The 17,126-nt window shown below is 39.8% G+C and overlaps 2 protein-coding genes across 3 annotated transcripts in view; one reads left to right on the top strand and one right to left on the bottom strand.

Annotated features, from left to right (window-relative positions):
* The window catches only part of adgra3 (adhesion G protein-coupled receptor A3), a 40,235-nt gene extending 35,273 nt beyond the window's left edge, over positions 1 to 4,962 (bottom strand). Inside the window, exons 1-2 of one of the 2 annotated variants that reach the window (XM_084711702.1) lie at positions 4,237 to 4,962; positions 3,902 to 4,063 (exon numbers count right to left, since the gene is read on the bottom strand). In XM_084711702.1, the coding sequence (XP_084567828.1) occupies positions 3,902 to 4,063; positions 4,237 to 4,373 (299 nt within the window). In that variant the 5' untranslated portion in view covers positions 4,374 to 4,962. Of the gene's footprint in view, positions 1 to 3,901 lie in introns of both variants that reach the window. The other variant, XM_084711701.1, reaches the window with a different exon arrangement.
* A 2,008-nt stretch (positions 4,963 to 6,970) lies between these two features.
* gba3 (glucosidase, beta, acid 3) lies at positions 6,971 to 12,085 on the top strand. Its single transcript, XM_084712976.1, has 5 exons — positions 6,971 to 7,199; positions 8,049 to 8,289; positions 9,026 to 9,806; positions 10,594 to 10,717; positions 11,619 to 12,085. The coding sequence occupies exons 1-5, from the start codon at positions 7,145 to 7,147 to the stop codon at positions 11,819 to 11,821; spliced, it is 1,404 nt and encodes a 467-aa protein (XP_084569102.1). The 5' UTR covers positions 6,971 to 7,144; the 3' UTR covers positions 11,822 to 12,085.
* Positions 12,086 to 17,126: the final 5,041 nt, after the last annotated feature.

Here is a 17,126-nt window from a genome sequence, read left to right as displayed (position 1 = left end):
GGTTAAATAGTCACTCACACTTACCACAGGAACTTTATGCACTCACACTTCGTGAGAAAAGCTAAACTGGGTGGGTTCTGCTTCGGCTTAACGAGGAGAAGTAATGGCTGGTAATTTTCAAGTTTCTCGTAGCAATTGAGACCCCTGCTTCAGTTCACTGCAGTCCAGACCAGCTGCGTCTCGGGCACGGTCAACCCCAACAGTCGTAAAAAAAAAAAAAAGGACCACCACACCTACTAAGGGCTTGCCGATTTTACAGGTCATAAATTAACACCCAAAAACTGTGCAGTCAACATAAATTGCTTTTTCATTGCCAGTCAAATCTACGTGGAATTGTGAAGGGAGTTCCCACTGAAAGAGGACAGTTCTATTGTTTCCTATTATGGACAAAAACAAATGTCCAGAAATACAAAAGTGGAGGCTGGAAGCAGGAATTCCAGAGAGTTACATTGCTTTCTGTCCATGCTCTCTAATTACATCTTTCTTGTTCTTTGGAGGCCATCCTCCACGTTACAGTGCCTCAGCTCAATGCTAAATCATGAGAAGCCTGGCTAAACCTATCCATCACTGTCAGAGCAAGACTGCAAGCTCACTGAAGACATACAGACATTGTAAACACCAGGACTATATGGAGGCTTACTAAATGATTATATGACAGACCATAGCTAAATGAGATCACATATTTCACATCCTATAAATATCAGTGAGGACACTAGGATTATTCCAGACTACAAAGAAACGATAGGAATGATATGGGGATCAAGAGCCAAGTAAACTTCTTCTGTGGCAATGCAGTTGATCAGTTGGACAGATTCCTTCAAATGTCCACCAGTGTGGCGCATTTATGTGTCGGTGGGAAACTCCAACATCTCATATTTAACAGCACCTTAACTTGGACTTGACCACCAGTGACTCACGACTTCATTTGGACTTCGACCTTTTGACTTGAGAATTGTTCCATCATTTCATGCATCAGCTAACGTAAACCTTATTAATTTCCTGCAAGTCGACACTTGTGCACTTTGTTTGAACCAATCCAGCAGCATCCAGTCAAGCTGCAGGAGAGAACACTGAAAAAATTGAGCACAAATCGGGAAAAAAGTGACACTTAAGATAATTTCATTCATGTACATAAACTACGCAATAGTCAACAACAGACAAACTACAGTATACATTACAGACTTTTGTACAAAGATTGCTAAGTTGAGGCTCTGTTGTTAAAATAGCACTGCAATTGGTGAAGAGAGCATTATGACTTGTTAGGGCTCAAAATTCAAAAATTAGGACTTGGGACTTGAGTGCAAAGACTTGAGATTTACTTGCGACTTTGACTTTGTCCCATCTCTGCTGTAGGATTAAAATAATCTGACTGACAATATGGAAGTAGGGTGAGGACATAACTGTTGTTACAAGAGATATTTAGTGTTTTACTGACAGGTCTCTTAAGCTATAACACTCAGTTGAGTTGTTGCCAGGTGTTAAGCTCCACCCGGGCAACACCACACCAGCTCCAAATTTTGATTTTTTTTTCTCCAGTGACTGATAAGATGATTGCAAAATAAACCCAATCTGTAAGCTTATAACAACATCCATGTTGAAACATGATATCACTGACAACATGCTCATGTATTTCAAGAGTTTTTCAAACTTTTCCATGCTATAATGATTTAACTTTGAGCTTCACCTAACTCAAGCCAGTTTTCAAACCCCTGCAATTGTACTTAAAGACTGTCCTGAAATGACTACAAACCAATATGTATGGAAAGCAGATTTAAACATCTAAAAATCTACGACTTTGGAGAGCGCTTCAAACAAAGCAATGTGCATGTGATTTGTGGTAAACGGGTTAAAACATGCACGCACTTAACTTACCAGCCAGTCCTCTCCCTTTCTTTCCCTCCCTGGAGTCTATTATTTGCTTTCTACTCCTGCACCCTGCCCTGGTATTCTCATATTTCCCCCATCGCTCACCACCACCACAAAGCACAAGTGCCCTGGACTCACAGCTTTTGAATTTCTGCTTTCTTGCTAGTCAAATCTGCAGAAACATTTAATGATCTCAGTCCATGAAGTCATGAACAGGTTTGTAAAAGAAATCCACCTATGCTCAGTCAGTTGCCCAGTATGTGTGTTTGTTTCATCCTAACAGCTTGTGAGGGTGGTCACACAAGGACTAACAACTGTATCAATAAGACTGATGGATGAACTGGTGTTGGAGGACACAAAATCACAACTGCTGCCACTGAAACACTTACATGAACACTGGTGGTTAATTACTCATCAAATACCAACCTACAATTCCATAAAATCATTGTATTTGCAAGTGCAACTCTGGACCAAAACTGGTGTTGGTGTTGTGCGAACAGACTTCAAAAACTAAACAGTGTAAAAGCAACACCACAAGGATCAACTCAACAGCCAGTCAGCTCTTACGTCTATTAAAAAGCCTTGGGGATATAGTAAGATAAGTGTCTCGTGTGAGCACGGATTTAGTAGCCAAAATATCTTCCTGTGTGTCAATCACTTCACTACAGGAGGGCGGGCGGTTACATAGGGTTTACATTTACACCATTCCAATATGCAGCTGTGAAAGTGTGATATATGGCTGATAGAGAAAGGAAACAAGAACAGCTTAGGTTTGGGATATGTCAGAACCGTTCTTGTTTTTGTTGTAAGTGGTGTAAGTTAGATTTGGTTCAGTCAGAGCTGTGGAATATTAAATCATCCATCTTTGCTCACTACATCTGAGCCTCTCTTACCATCAGGTGCAAACAACCCACAAGTTACACAAACTTCTTTATGAAATACAAACATGTGAAGTATCAGTTAACTTACCAGTATCGACCCTCAGAAGTCGGTAATTATAGTTTTTCAGTATTGGCTTAGGTGTCCTATGTTGTGAATAAGGTACACAATACGGGTGTTCACCACACAGTTATTAAGAAAAGGATACCCTTTCCCTGCATTTTGGAAAACTACAGTTTTAGTAGCATTAAGTATAACAGCAAAAAAAACTATTTACAAGCAGCAAACACAGGGATTATAACTAATGCAGTTTACATATAACCTCCAACAGTGACTACTTACTGCTGAAACCTTGAAGTAAAGCTTAAAGATTTAAACTGTAGTGTGAAGCAGGTTTTAAAGATATGACATATATTTTAATTAGGTGAAATTAGGCCTGCATGACTTAATTTACAAAATCATACTGTGATTATTTTGACATTTTGATTGCAATATGATTAGTAGGAATGATTGTTGTTGCAACACTGTTTTCATTTTTACTGCAAAAAAAAAAATTAAGACCAGATGATGTGACATTTGTTGAGGTCTTTATCAAACAATCCTGTTCATTCTTACATCTGGAGAACAAGATTTGTCAGACAGGACTTCGCTGCAGCGCTACATTTACTTCCTTATAATGCTTTTCATAATGTCACACATTTTTCATTTATCAAACAACTCGGGCTTCTGTGATTTAGATATTTCACTACAGGGCTCATGATGATGATCATTTTCATTACAGATTAATCTTCTGATGACTTCCACAATTAATCAATTCATAATTTAAGCTGTAAAATGTCAAATGGCAACGAATCCTCACATTTAAGAAGATTTTACTTGAACTAACTGAAATGACTAATCCCACATTCAACTTTTTAACTAATCTTTCCAGTTCTAATTGCAATTGTGATAATAGTTTGATTAATTTTGCAGACCTACTATAGAGTTATAACTAAAAACTTGTTTAAATCACTGTAGTGACACCAAGTAGACAACACTGAGTAAAGTAGATCACATAAACTTTCGACAGTAGATATTGATCATTTTAATGATTTAAACTTTAGTGTTTTTTAATATAAGGTGAAACTGCTGCAGAACGCCTCTCCTGTATACTCACAGTGTGACGGTCCTGTTGGGGAAGGAGTCCGGGGGTAACACCTGATGGAGCTCCATGTTGCTGCACACCACCTTCCTGTCGGACGGCTGGCTTTTCCCACCGCTCCTCGGCCGTTCATCATATGATTTGCAATCAGATGATCCCACCGAGCCGCCGCCGCCGCTGAGCAGCACAATCACAAACAACTGCAACACATCCACCCTCATTTTCACACGCCGCCACAAAACCGCTGCAGCATTGGCAAAAGACACGACTGTTTTGAGACTGAACAGGGGCAGACGGGGTGGCTGATACTCGGGTAGCTCTGTTATGAAAAGGTGACCTGAAATCCGGACCCTGTTAGAGACAAAAATGAGAGTATCTTGTTCGGCTCAAGCGAGCCTTCCTCCTCCATTTCTCGCAAGGCTTTTCCTTTCGCTCGGCGGTATCCACTCCGACAGAGGTGTTCTTCTTTGTTTGCCAAAAGACTCATTTATAATTCCCTTTCCATCCTGGCGTGGTGCTCATTTCCTACAACTCTGCGAGGACACATTTTTTTTTACATGTTGAGTCCGCTCACTGGCTGCTAAATAACTTGTCCAGTTGTTGAGAGGTTTTCTTTGTTGCCCATAGCGTGGGGTCCAGTCCACAGTGTTGTGTTTTCCACGGCAGGCGGCTGCAGTAGTCCCAGGTTATCCGCACTAACTTCAGGAAACCAGACTTTTTTTCTTTTTTTTTTCAAAACACCCACGTTAATTTCCCAGTACTTTGGACTATATACTGAACCAAACAAGAGCGAGTAAACTTTCCCCGTCTCTTCTTTTCCAGGACGCACCAACAGGAAATTGCTCAGGAAAAAAGACACACAAAAGCGCTCCAACAACACCTTTCAGCTCAAAGTGCGCTGCAAATACTCCAAAACAACGAAAAAGGCCGCGCGGCGCTTACAGACGAATATCCAAAGCGGTTGATGTGTCTTTTTAAGTTCTACTGCGTCTTTGGAAAGTATTCAAACTAGCCAGTTGTCTGTCCATTGAGAAGTCCTCTTCCCATGGTCCTGCCCCGGGATACACTATTGTCAAGTCCAAAGGAATTCAAACCATATCCGGTGCGCATTTCACAATAAAAGCTCCACCAGACGCGCTTCTTGTTATCCAGAGTTGCTGTGTGTTTGTAGAACATGGTTAAAATGGCTTTACTTCTGTCCAGGCTTTAGAGGTGGAGAGTAACTACACACAAGAGCTGTATAAATACATTTTATGCTACAGGTATTTTATGCTGATCTTGAATAATTGTTGAAGCTTTCAAAGTCTGCTTTTTTAAAATACTTTCACTACTTCTGTATATTTACTTAAGTATAATTTTGAATGCAGGACTTTTTTCTTCATGTAATAGGGTTTTTTCTGCTTTTGTTTTGCTACTTTCACTTCAGTAAAAAATCTGAATACTAGTTTTGTCTTCTCCTGGGTACCTGGTCTGGTTAGCTGCACAGATAATAGCCAGAAAAGATTAAATCACATGAGGAGCAGAAATCCAATTGTAACTTGTAGCCATATTAGGAGGACGTTTCACTGATAGGAATTTGTTTGCCCTTGGGCAAACAATCCATTTTCTTTGTTATGATCAGGTCAAATGAGTCACTTCACTCTAAAGAAAACTGGGTCAGAGGATAGCACTGAAGTGATCACAGGCCAGAGAACATGTGCCCTCCGGCTGTAATGCTTTCACCTCCGCCAGTCTATTTGTTCTCAGGAGCTGCGAGGCTTTACGCACTTTGACAAGCACCTTTTGACCTTTTTTGTCTGCATGCAGGACATCACATTGTTGTAACATGGTGGAATGGATGATGGTAACTTTAAGCTAATAAAACATTTTCATCTTACTTCTTTCAGTCTGATGATCATGGCTTATCAAAGGCAGTTCAAAATGCTTTACACAGCCTGAAATGGTCTATAAATAAATATCCAGGGGCACAGCTTTCACCTAACTAAATTCATTTACTTTGGCCTAACAGAAATTGGGTCTTACAAAATCATAATTATACTTTGTAATGTAGTGTTATATTGGTACTATACAAGTAAGCTAGCTAATTTCACATGCTTTTTTCATGGTAGCCCCTTTGATATAAAATAGATAGGCAAACAGGTATTACCATTGATACTAATTGGGGCCTGTTCCATTCAGATCAAACAGAAGCAGGGTGCTGCTATTGTGCATGCTGGCTCACCGGAAAGACTCTGCTACACTAAATGGAACGGGACCTTAATTAGTAGGGATGTAATTATTTATTGCTTTATGACAGTAAAAATATCTTAATATCCTACTGGACTGTGAAGACAGCATAGGTCATGGCTATTACTTTTATTTTATTTTTGTTAAAGAAGGAAAACTAAAGCACTGTAAGCACTTTTTATACAGACAAAAATGCTACACATATCAGATTTATTATTTAAAAAGGTCATTTTTAAATCTCCTGTTGTGGACTTTTCTTCGTGGTATTATTGTACCTTCAGTTTTTGGTATTGCTACATGCCTATTAATTAGTATAACTGGCAACACCTGATAAGTGAAAAAAAGGTCTATTTGCTAACAAGAAAAATCGTGTAACCTAACTGTTTTGTTAATTTCCTAACTAAAACATAATTAAAATGTTATTTTGGACTTCAGCATTTCTGGTAATGATTTGTGATAAACCCGTTCAATTAATTAATTGCCACGGTCACACAAACAGTCCACAGAAAAATTAAAAACGATACCGAAAACTCACAAAGTAAAAGCTGTCCGGGCACACGGTGTAAACTTGACGTCCAGAGAGATGTTATCACGCAGGACTGCAAGCTCATGCGCTGCTTTCACGTGCTCCTCCGTAAATTTGTCTCTCCTAACTCGTGAACGCAACCTTTAATGGAAAATGAAAAAAAAAACTAGAGACTAAATAAGACTAAAAGTAGGGTCGGTCGAGTATCGTTCAACCACAGAATTCACACAGTGCAACGGGGCCAATATTATATCAGGCAATCGTGTTGAGTTTATATGGTTTGTAAAGCATACCGACAACCGTCACGTCTCCTGAACGTCACATTTCGGAGTAGTTCCTGGTTGTAGGCATGGGCGGTTGTGTGATACTCACGGCTGTGTTGTTACACTGTCCGCGGAGACAAACCATGTAAATGCAGCATTTCTGTGAGACATAAACATTAGATAAACACAACGCAGTAAGGCATTAGACCCGCGTTTGGTTTTGTGCCTTAAAGCTGAAGGAGAATGTTCCCGTGTGACTTTGCGTGGGGAGCGGGGACTGCTGCGTATCAAATCGAGGGTATGTAAACACAGCCACGAGAATTATGAATTGTTCATTATAGTGGGCGAAATTGACATAGTATCACCAAACACCAGTACAGTTTAATGTAATTGTAGCCACACAACAAAGATTTAAGCTGAATTACTTGCTTTAGTTGAGCCTAGAAGTTTCTGTGCTTTTTTGAACAAACCTTTTCAATGAATAATACATAATAATTCTACAATGTAAGTGCTTCTCATTGCTGCACTATTCAGTATGACAAAGTAGGCTCTCCTGCTGTCCTCCTGACAAACTGAACATGATAGGCATTAGATTGCATTAGGTTGCTCAAGTGTTCGTGATATTGTGTCCACACCAGAGCATACACTAAAACAAGACGCACAGTGCAATATACTTACACCCCAGGTTGTATTCATGAATGTCATGCCACTAGGCCATCTAATTTTCATGCCACTGATTTCACAATAATAAATAACGCCATGCAAGTTCAACCTTTCAAAGAGCAGTAAACTATTCAGGGGTCTACAACCGATGTCATACGACATCATATGAAATAATCAGTTAAATTTATGTGAAGTCTGACCAACTCAGACTGTTTACAGTCTATGGACTAACTTGAAGTAGCTCACAGGTCACCCTAAAGTAAAACTGACAAAAATCAACGGACAATTGCCTGTATTATAAGACAAATTGCAGTCAGAGTAAAACAATAAATCTTACTAGAGATGAGGACAATTCAAAGTCACTTTGATGTCAGTGAAATCCACAGACACACTTAAAGTCCCAACAGAAACATTACTGTGATTTTTTTCTGTCAACACCCGACAAACTTTTATAAAATGAAACAACCTATTTGTGCGCATTGAGGTGGCTGGCAGGCAGACGGCAAGGGACCGAGTATCTGGGACACATTTTGTCACGAGAAAGGCAGAGTGTTTGGGGATGAGACTGGAGACGTGGGCTGTAACAGCTACGAGCTCTGGGAGAAGGACCTGGAGTGCATCCAGCAGCTTGGACTGACGCACTATCGCCTGTCTCTCTCCTGGGCCCGCCTCCTACCAGATGGGACCACAAGACACATCAATCAAAAAGGTACTTCCACAATCCCGTTAGAGCCATGCTGCATTAAAATCCAAAACAACAGAATGGTAAAAGCTCATTTAATGGTTGCAGTGCTTTTTTACCTTTTAGACTCTTTTAGTGGGGACGTAATGATTAAGCCATGGTGTTAACTGGAGGCAAAACAAAGGAAAAACTGGAATGACCTCAGAGTAGTAAGCCACATAACCAAAAATGTCACCTTGTCGTGTTGTTTGATGCCAGAGTCCAAGTAGTAAGGGCTCAAAATTTAATTCCAGCTGCCACTGCCAGTCAAAAAAACAGAAGACAATGCTTGTGTGTGTAGTGTACGCTTCATATTAGGTAAGTTTAAATAAGGTAAAAGTAAATAAAGCAAAAAATAATGAACTCACAAAATGTCAAAGGAAATATTCTCACACATATTTTCCTCATTAAACAGAAAAACACAACCAACCTCTTTTACCAAAACTAACACAAGCTTTAATTGCCTTATTAATGCTGTAAAGCACATTTCACTTAAACCCAACAGACAGAAACAAAATCCCCAAAACAATCTTGGTCAGTCTTTCCACTATTGTAGCAATCACCAGCTTTGGTTTGGTTGAAATAAATCTTTAATTCACCATGTCAGATGTGAAAATAGTTTGGCAAGCCAACAGAACAAAACTTGCTAGCTACTGTTAGGTTATGTGTTTAGGGAATTGTTTTGCCTCCGACTAAGCTAACCCCACAAAAAAACATCACAATGCTTACCAACAGAAAAGAGGTATATTACTTATTAACAACAGTGCTGTACCCATGGTCACGCTTTACCACTTTGACCTGCCTCAAGCGCTTCAACATCAGGGTGGCTGGAAATCACCATGTATTGCGACCATATTTGATAGCTATGCAAAGTTTTGCTTCCAGACATTTGGTGACCGTGTCAAACTTTGGATCACTATCAATGAGCCTTATGTGTGCGCCAAGCTGGGCCACGAAGACGGAATCCATGCTCCAGGCTTGAAGGAACCGGGGATTGCTGCCTACCTGGTGGGCCATAACATGCTGCGTGCTCATGCCATGGCCTGGCACAGCTACAACTCCACCTACAGGACGAAGCAGAAGGGTGCGGTATCCCTGGCCATCAACAGCGACTGGTTTGAGCCATCACGATCAGGTTGCACCGAGGATATCGCTGCCACTGAACGCGACCTTGCATTTACGCTAGGGTGGTTTGCTTGGCCTGTGTTTGTAACCGGAGATTATCCAGAAATAATGAGATCTGCTATTGACGCTCAAAGTAAGAAGTTGGGATACAGCGGCAGCTCAAGACTGCCCAGTTTCTCAAAGGATGAGCCAGCCATTTTGGGCACCGCTGACTTCTTTGCACTGAACTACTACACGTCTCGTAAAGTGAAGCCAGGAGGAGGTTGTGGAAAGACGTTGAATATGAAGAGTGACAGAGACGCAGAAGAAGTTCTGGATCCTTCATGGCCTATTTGTGGTGTGGCTTGGCTTGCTGTGGTGCCCCAGGGCTTAAGAAAACTTCTCAAGTACATCAAGGTAAAAAACTACGACTAGTATACTCTTACAAAATAAAGATAATAACTAGAATCATATAGGGTTCTTTTGCTTGTCCCCTGAGGAGAATCACCCCAGAGTAGTAGGCTCTACCAGGAAACTTTAGAACCCTTTGCAGGCCTTTTCCCACCAAATTACCTGGTTCTTGAACCGGTTTCACTCAAGTTTCTTCTTCAATTTACTTTTGGTGCAAAATGCTCCAAATCGTTCAAAACTAGGTGCTTGAACTGGAATGGGGCTGGTTCCTTGTTGGTGGTGAATCATTTTGGGTAATTTTCAATGTCATCTTTTACTGAAAATCAGCTCAGTCCACATCACTAAAAAGTTCCCCAAACAAGGCTCAAACACATCCTTTATTTTGACTGTGAATTCAATCAGTTGAAATGTGAAGTCATTTTTCTTTTTCCTCTTGGCATCAAACTGAATTGACCAACAAGAAGACAAATCGGCTTCAACCAAACGAGGAGAACACTGTGACATTTGTTTAGTGTCTTGCTATTGATTTTGTATGCAGTAATCTCCTTTTAACACCTCCAGAAACACATTGATGCTTCATTAGTGCTGTCACATTGAATGAAACAGTTACTTTGCTCAAAGTGTTTGCAATTGCAATTTCCTGCTGTTGTGACTTGTCACAGGCCATTAGTTTGAGCTTGGCACCGGTGAAATGCAGCTAAACGGCACAAAGCAGACCAATCTGTCTCTCCCTGAAATGTCTGACAGCTGAGATGCCTTGTTTGACAATAATATTTGCTCCATGACTTTCCAGGACACGTTCAACAACCCAGCAGTCTACATTACAGAGAACGGCTTCTCTCAGGTCGGGCCGCTGCAAATTGAGGATGTCCAGCGCTCAGAGTTTTACAGGGAAACCATCTTGGAAGTGGCTAAAGGTAAAACAGCACTGGAAATAAGCAAATAGCCATCAGCAGACGGTAGTACGGTCCAAGCCAACGGGGCAAACAACAGTGAAAATATTAGCAGGATTCAGCATTTTGAACCATTCAATATAATGTTTCTGCAGTTGCCAATGAACAACTAACGGACAAACTGTGCTCAGTAAAATGCTGTTCTGGGGGATCAAATGTGGTCTGTTACATCTCCATTGCTTCTGCATGTCACAAATCTGGGATGCAAAGTCGGTTAGTGTAGCAACAAGAGCTTTTGTTGTGTTTTGCAAATCACTGACAGCACCCACCATCTGTGCATATCGGCAAATTCTTGCAAGTTTCAGAATCCCTGGCTCCAGTTTTGTTAGTGTGGATGAAATTTCGGGGGATTTGTTTAAATGTACCACCACTAATTAGGTTAAATTCAAAGTGGTGGAAAAAATGACATCACATTTTTTTAATTGTGAAAACAGAAGAAAACATTTGGTGAATATTATTTCATTTTCAGACCATAGGGCTTAGGAATTGTTGCTCACAAGTAAAATTGCTTGTTTTAGCACCACCATCTGGCCAATCTGTGAGGTTTTTTTTTGTTTGTTTCTAGCCAATGATATTGAAATTTTATCAGATTTGGGAGCTGCAGGATTCATGGTTTCTGTGGGATGGCAGAGTACAAGGCAAGGCAAAAGGCAAAATAAACAAGCAAAAAATAGTTTTGGCCTGTTTGGCTGGATTATATATACTGAACACACTGAGCATTTGTTGCAAATTATTAACAGTCTTGGCATGTTTTGGAAATCTTGATAGTCAGGCTTAGACGTCCATAATAAAAAATAGGGCACTTGCATTAAATCTTCAAAATTCTTTGTCTTTTCTATGTTTCATTCTCTGTTTCCTTTTCCAGCCATACAAGAGGATGGGGTCAACGTCCGTGGATACTTTGCATGGTCGCTGCTGGACAACTTTGAATGGGCTGATGGATTCAGTGTTCGTTTTGGATTGTTCCATGTGGACTTCTCAGACACAAGGCTAAGCCGAACCATGTACCAGTCTGGACGGGAGTATGCAAAGATGATCTTGGAGTACAAGCAAGGCCAATCCAGATGAGAAGACAGAAGAATAAAATGACATTTTTAAGGAACAGTTCAACTCCAAATCAACACATGTATTTTTCCTTTTTCTGTAAGTGTTGTTTATCCATCTATGTGGATTATTTTTGTGTGAATTGCCAAATTTTAGAGATATCAGCTGTAAAGATGTTTGCCTTTTCTTGAATATAATGGAACTAAATGGCACTCAGGCACAGAAATTCATTTGAAAAACTCAACAGCAATGTCTCTTTCCAGAAAACACTACCCAGTTACTCAAGTACTTAGTCCACAGACCTTGTTGTGAGCAGTTTCCTGTAGGAACTACTTTCTTTTTTACCAAATTACACCTGCCATCTGTATCACCGTGTAGAGGCAAGTGTGCATTTATTCATGGACGAGAGGTTACAGCTCAGCAGAGGAGGATGCCATTTATGTTTACATCCCTCACTGTCATGAGCACAAGTCTCTTTTTCATGAGTGGATGCACACTTCCTTCTGCAAATGTTCTTTTTTTCTGGTACTTTAGGCACCACAACCTGGGTGCCATCTAGTTCCATTATATATAAAACAAGGCAGACATCTCTGTGGCCGATGTCTCCAAAATGTGGCAACTCACACCTAAACTATCTGATGGATAAATAGCACTTCAGGTAAGAGGAAAACACTGTATTTTGGAGAGAACTGTCCCTTTAAAAGTACCACTATTGTCTCTGAATCTCTTTTCCATTTCAAAAATGGTCAGGGAAAAAGTCCAAGAAATAGGCTTACTTGGTTGCCTTTATAGAAAATCTGACTTCAGCAGGGGACGTGAGGACACGGACCAAGAGTGTTAAGTCGATTCAATGGAATGCAAATTAGTACTCTGTCCTGCCCAGTTCCCAGTCAATCTGTACAAGGAGGTTTATGGAGGGGGGAGAGGGCCTCACTCAGAAGGCCAAGACAGCTGTAAGATCAGGCTGCTGCGGCAGAAGGATGTGCATTAATGTGTTTGTCAGTGATTAATAGCAGTATTAAGGGTGGTATCAGCTTGAGTAACAGCACTGTTATGTGCCTGAGAACAGGCATGCACCTTTGCTCAACAGTCCAGGGTCTCCGTAGAATTTTGCACTTCATAATGCGTCGCACATTTTCAGCAGGAGACAGGTCTGGACTGCAGCCAGGCCCGTCTAGTACCTGCATTCTTTTACTATGAAGCCACAATGTTTTAACATGTGCAGAATGTGTCTTGGCATTGTCTTGCAAAGATATCCCTGAAAAAATGTCTGGATGGCAGCATGCTGGGCCAAAAAATGTATGTAAGTTTTAGCATTAATGTGGCCTTCACAGACGTGACGGTTAACTGTGATACTGCGGGCACTAGAAGCCGGCTCTTGAACTTTGTGCTGTTAACAATCTGGATGGTCCTTTTCCTCTTTAACCCGGAGGACGCAACATCCATGCTTTCCAAAATCAAACTGAAATGCAGGGTTGTCCATCGCTCAGATCTTGTTGTCTGCTTAAATCTTCCCGTGAGAATCAGAGTGGTATCCTCAAAACCTCAAAATACTGAATAATTACAATAATAACAATAATTCTTTGTGTTGTACTCTGGAAGTTTCAGTTTGACTGGAAGGTTGAAGGTTCCCCTGAAACACTGTACAAGAGAAAATAAATCACACATTATACAGCCCATTTGATCATCTTTCTTATGTTCAACACAAAAGTCCTCACCTATCGTACTGGAAAAAGTCAGTTATAGAAAAAATAGTCAACTTATTATTCCATCAGGCTGCATAAAACACACTCCAGTAGTCTCAGAAGGGATGCCAGCTGAAAGCAACAGATGTCCTGCCACAGGAAGAGGGTGTAATGCCATTTGTGTTCTACGGACAGCTGTGCAAACTCTCTACTTAAAGAAAGACAAGAGAGAGCGAGGCAAAAAGCCTTCTGTTGATTCTTTGTGCATACTGTGGTTAAGGTAGGATTATTTATATGGAGTGCTAAACAATGCATGACAGATCTACAGGGCGGAGGGAGACATATTGAATAGTAGGCTTTGACATTAGTGTACACAGGTGTGCCTGAAAGAAAGTGGCATATTGTAGATAATTTGTAAGGTTTCAGGAAATGCCAGTTCAAGTCAATCTGATCTCAGCTCTTATCAGTGATCAGAGAAGCAGAGACCAGGATGAGCAGTTTGAGATCACCTGTTTTTAAGCCTACGATGCCACCTTGTGGCCTTAAGGGGAACTACAGCTGTAAACTCAACAGCTCAGTATGGACTGTAGTGCACTTCACAATATGGTGTCAAATGATGTGCTGCTTTGATTAATAAAAAGCATCCTGTTGGTTCAACAATAAACAGCTAAAGCAGCTCCCTAACCACAATACATCATAGATTTAACACAATTAATATTTATGCTCTGATGTGAAGGAAAATGTCATTTATATTCTGTGTTGGGTGACTTTGTTTGCATTAATAAGCATGGTGTATCGTGACATCCAGTTGGCTGTGCATACTGTTTTCAACAGATGTGAGTAATACCCTCGTGGCCCTCCTCCATCTATGTCAAGCCGAGTGAGATTCTCCTTTGTCTTATGATGAATAACAAGCTATTGTGGAAACATGAATAATGCCACTGCCGCTCGCATTAGAACTTCTTTGCAGGCAGCTTTGAACACAGAGTTGAACCACATCTCTGAGTGTTTCAACGCTAATGAAGTTCATCTCATGTCTGTGGCTCTGTCAGGAGCCGCTGGTGATCTTTTAATCTGCATGATGATGGCGACAAACCACAAAACACTAAACAGATATGCAACATCAGGTGAAGACACTGGTGAAAAAAAAAAAAAGTAATATGCTCATGGAAACTGGGGGTAGCACTCTAAAACAAGTTATGTCTAATTCATTTTAAGCACATTTAAAAGTCATTATAATGCATTTATAAAGCTTTATGAAACTCTTCATGTTTACATACGCCTCCATGTCAAAGACAACAGAAGTGAAAATCTGCAGCCAGTTATAAAGAGACATAAAGAACTGCTCTAATGTAACATAACAAATTATAAATATAAAGTTTCTAAAAATGGAATAATGTTGTACAAAGTTCAATAATGCTATATAGCATGACTTTGAGAGCTTTTAGTAAAGTGACGGCACTGTGTAAGATCACCAGTTATATTCTGTTTATAAGACATTATACCATTTCAGAAACTTTGGCTGGGTTGCACCAGCAAAGATTCATTTTTAAACCCAGTTAAATCATGGTTTAACTTTAGCAACTGAGTTTTAAGATCTCTTTCTATTTCTTTCACTTCAGTTAATCCATTAAAACAGTTATTGCCAGGCAGTCTATTTTATGTGCTGTCTGTTTCTGTTTTAATCTAATATTATTTGGCCATATTGCCTCATTAATTTGGCCAACTAGTTTTTCTCAAAGGAGGAGAAATTAAAGCTTCTTGAGTTTTTCTCAAGCTGCCATAAGTAAGTTAACTATGCTAACTAATGTTTTAGCTAACTAGCAAACAATGAATTATTTTAACTTTTTTGCTAACTAGCTAACAACATAATGTTTTGTTGATTTTTTTTAGCAAGCTAGCAAACAATGTAATGTTTTGTTAACTTTTCAGCCAGATAGCAAACAATGTAGCATTTTATTAAAGAATACAGAGCTGCTGAAAGTTAAGCACCTCCCTCCTTTACTTACTAATTCCTGACTGTAAGCAAGTATATCCATATTGATTAAGTAGATTAAATTTTTATTTACATTTACATCAATAAACTTGGATTTATTTAATAGATCAGTGTTTAATTGTGCGACAGAGCTGCGTGTAATTTTAAATCTGGATTTACTCATGTTAAACTCTGGTTGGAACTAATCTCTGATTAAATTAATGTTGTTGGTGCAACCAAGTCTATAAGGTTATTAGCATTTTATATTTTATAATACCATTTCAGGAACTTTTAGAACAGTTTTCTGTGTGTCAACTGGCTACAGTAATGGTACTTATTACGTGCCGTGTAACCAAGGACTCAGGTTCTTCTTTCAAACACTGTTGGCACTTTGGCATGGAGGTATAAAGCATTATATGAATACTACTTTGTTATAAGTTGTTATGCATGATTATAGGTATTTATTAAGGTTATATAAAGCTTTATAAACACATTATGATTTTTTATGGTAAAAAAAAAGAAAATGAACAATTGAGAGTTCTCTTATCTGTGTCAGAGACAGAACCACGAAGAAAGCAGAGAATCAAGTTTCCCAAGATTCATCAATGCAGCCGATGGGCGACTGAATTCCCAGCTAAGAGTTGATTAGTAATTCCACCGACTGTCTCCCAGTATTGATGGATTCCATCTTCCTCCATCACTGGCTGGATGTAGCTGCATGGGTGAAAGAGCCACCACCGCTGCTGAATTGATTGAATGAAATATGAGCGAGAAGTTACTCTCCACTTAGTGAATGTTGAAATTAGCCATTTGTGGGGAACTGAGGAATAATATGTGCCTATTGCAGGTTGGAAAGCTTAAAACATTAATTAGCATTTAAATAATTCACTCCTCAAGTCTCTTTAATAGCCCAACTACGAATATTCAACTTCAATTCATTACAGCGGGCAGAATTTATTCTGATTAGGCCGTGATGTAGAAAGTCACAGAAGAAACCATTTCTAAATGTGCTTTCCAATTAAGCGCCAAATATATCATGTGTATAGATAAGTTGCTTTTGACAATGAATTAGTACGTTTAATTGTAACATTCAATCACATTCACTGGCGGGAGATTTACCCCGAGGAACATTCTGGCAAATTACCAAGAGAGGCCCATTTGTATTTGACCAAACTTTACTCATTATATTTTGACAGGCGCTATGAAATATTCAATAACTGGGAAATTCATTTACTTATTATGAATTAACGAAACAATTTAGCCGCTGATAAACTATCTTTATTGTGAATTATAGGAAAAGCACAATCTCGTGCATCGCTGCAGTGCTTACAGGTGCAAAGGGTATGACTTCTGGCATATAATTACCTTTTTCTATTTACTGATTACCCTCATATGCATATTCCCTGGAGAAATTGTATAATTAGATTGTTGCTTCAATATCAAGATGAAGAGACATCAGCCACTCCCTTCCTCTAGAGCGCAGATACAAATCTCTCCCTTCCCTTTTCCTCTCCATCTCTTTGTCTGGGTCTCTCAGTCAGCTGGTGAGGGACCCGAGAGAGGCCCCAAACCACCACTCAGCCCGTCTTTTTTTATTTCTTTTCTTTCTCTTGCTCTTTTTCACTCACTCTCCGTAGCTCATCATCTTCCCCTCGCCTAATCGCATTGC

This window comes from Lutjanus erythropterus, chromosome 23, assembly GCF_056507025.1.
Source record: "Lutjanus erythropterus isolate fLutEry1 chromosome 23, fLutEry1.hap2, whole genome shotgun sequence".
NCBI lineage: Eukaryota > Metazoa > Chordata > Actinopteri > Lutjaniformes > Lutjanidae > Lutjanus > Lutjanus erythropterus.
The sequence above is the reverse complement of the archived record's forward strand: the minus strand, read 5'-3'. Positions and strand labels throughout refer to the sequence as shown.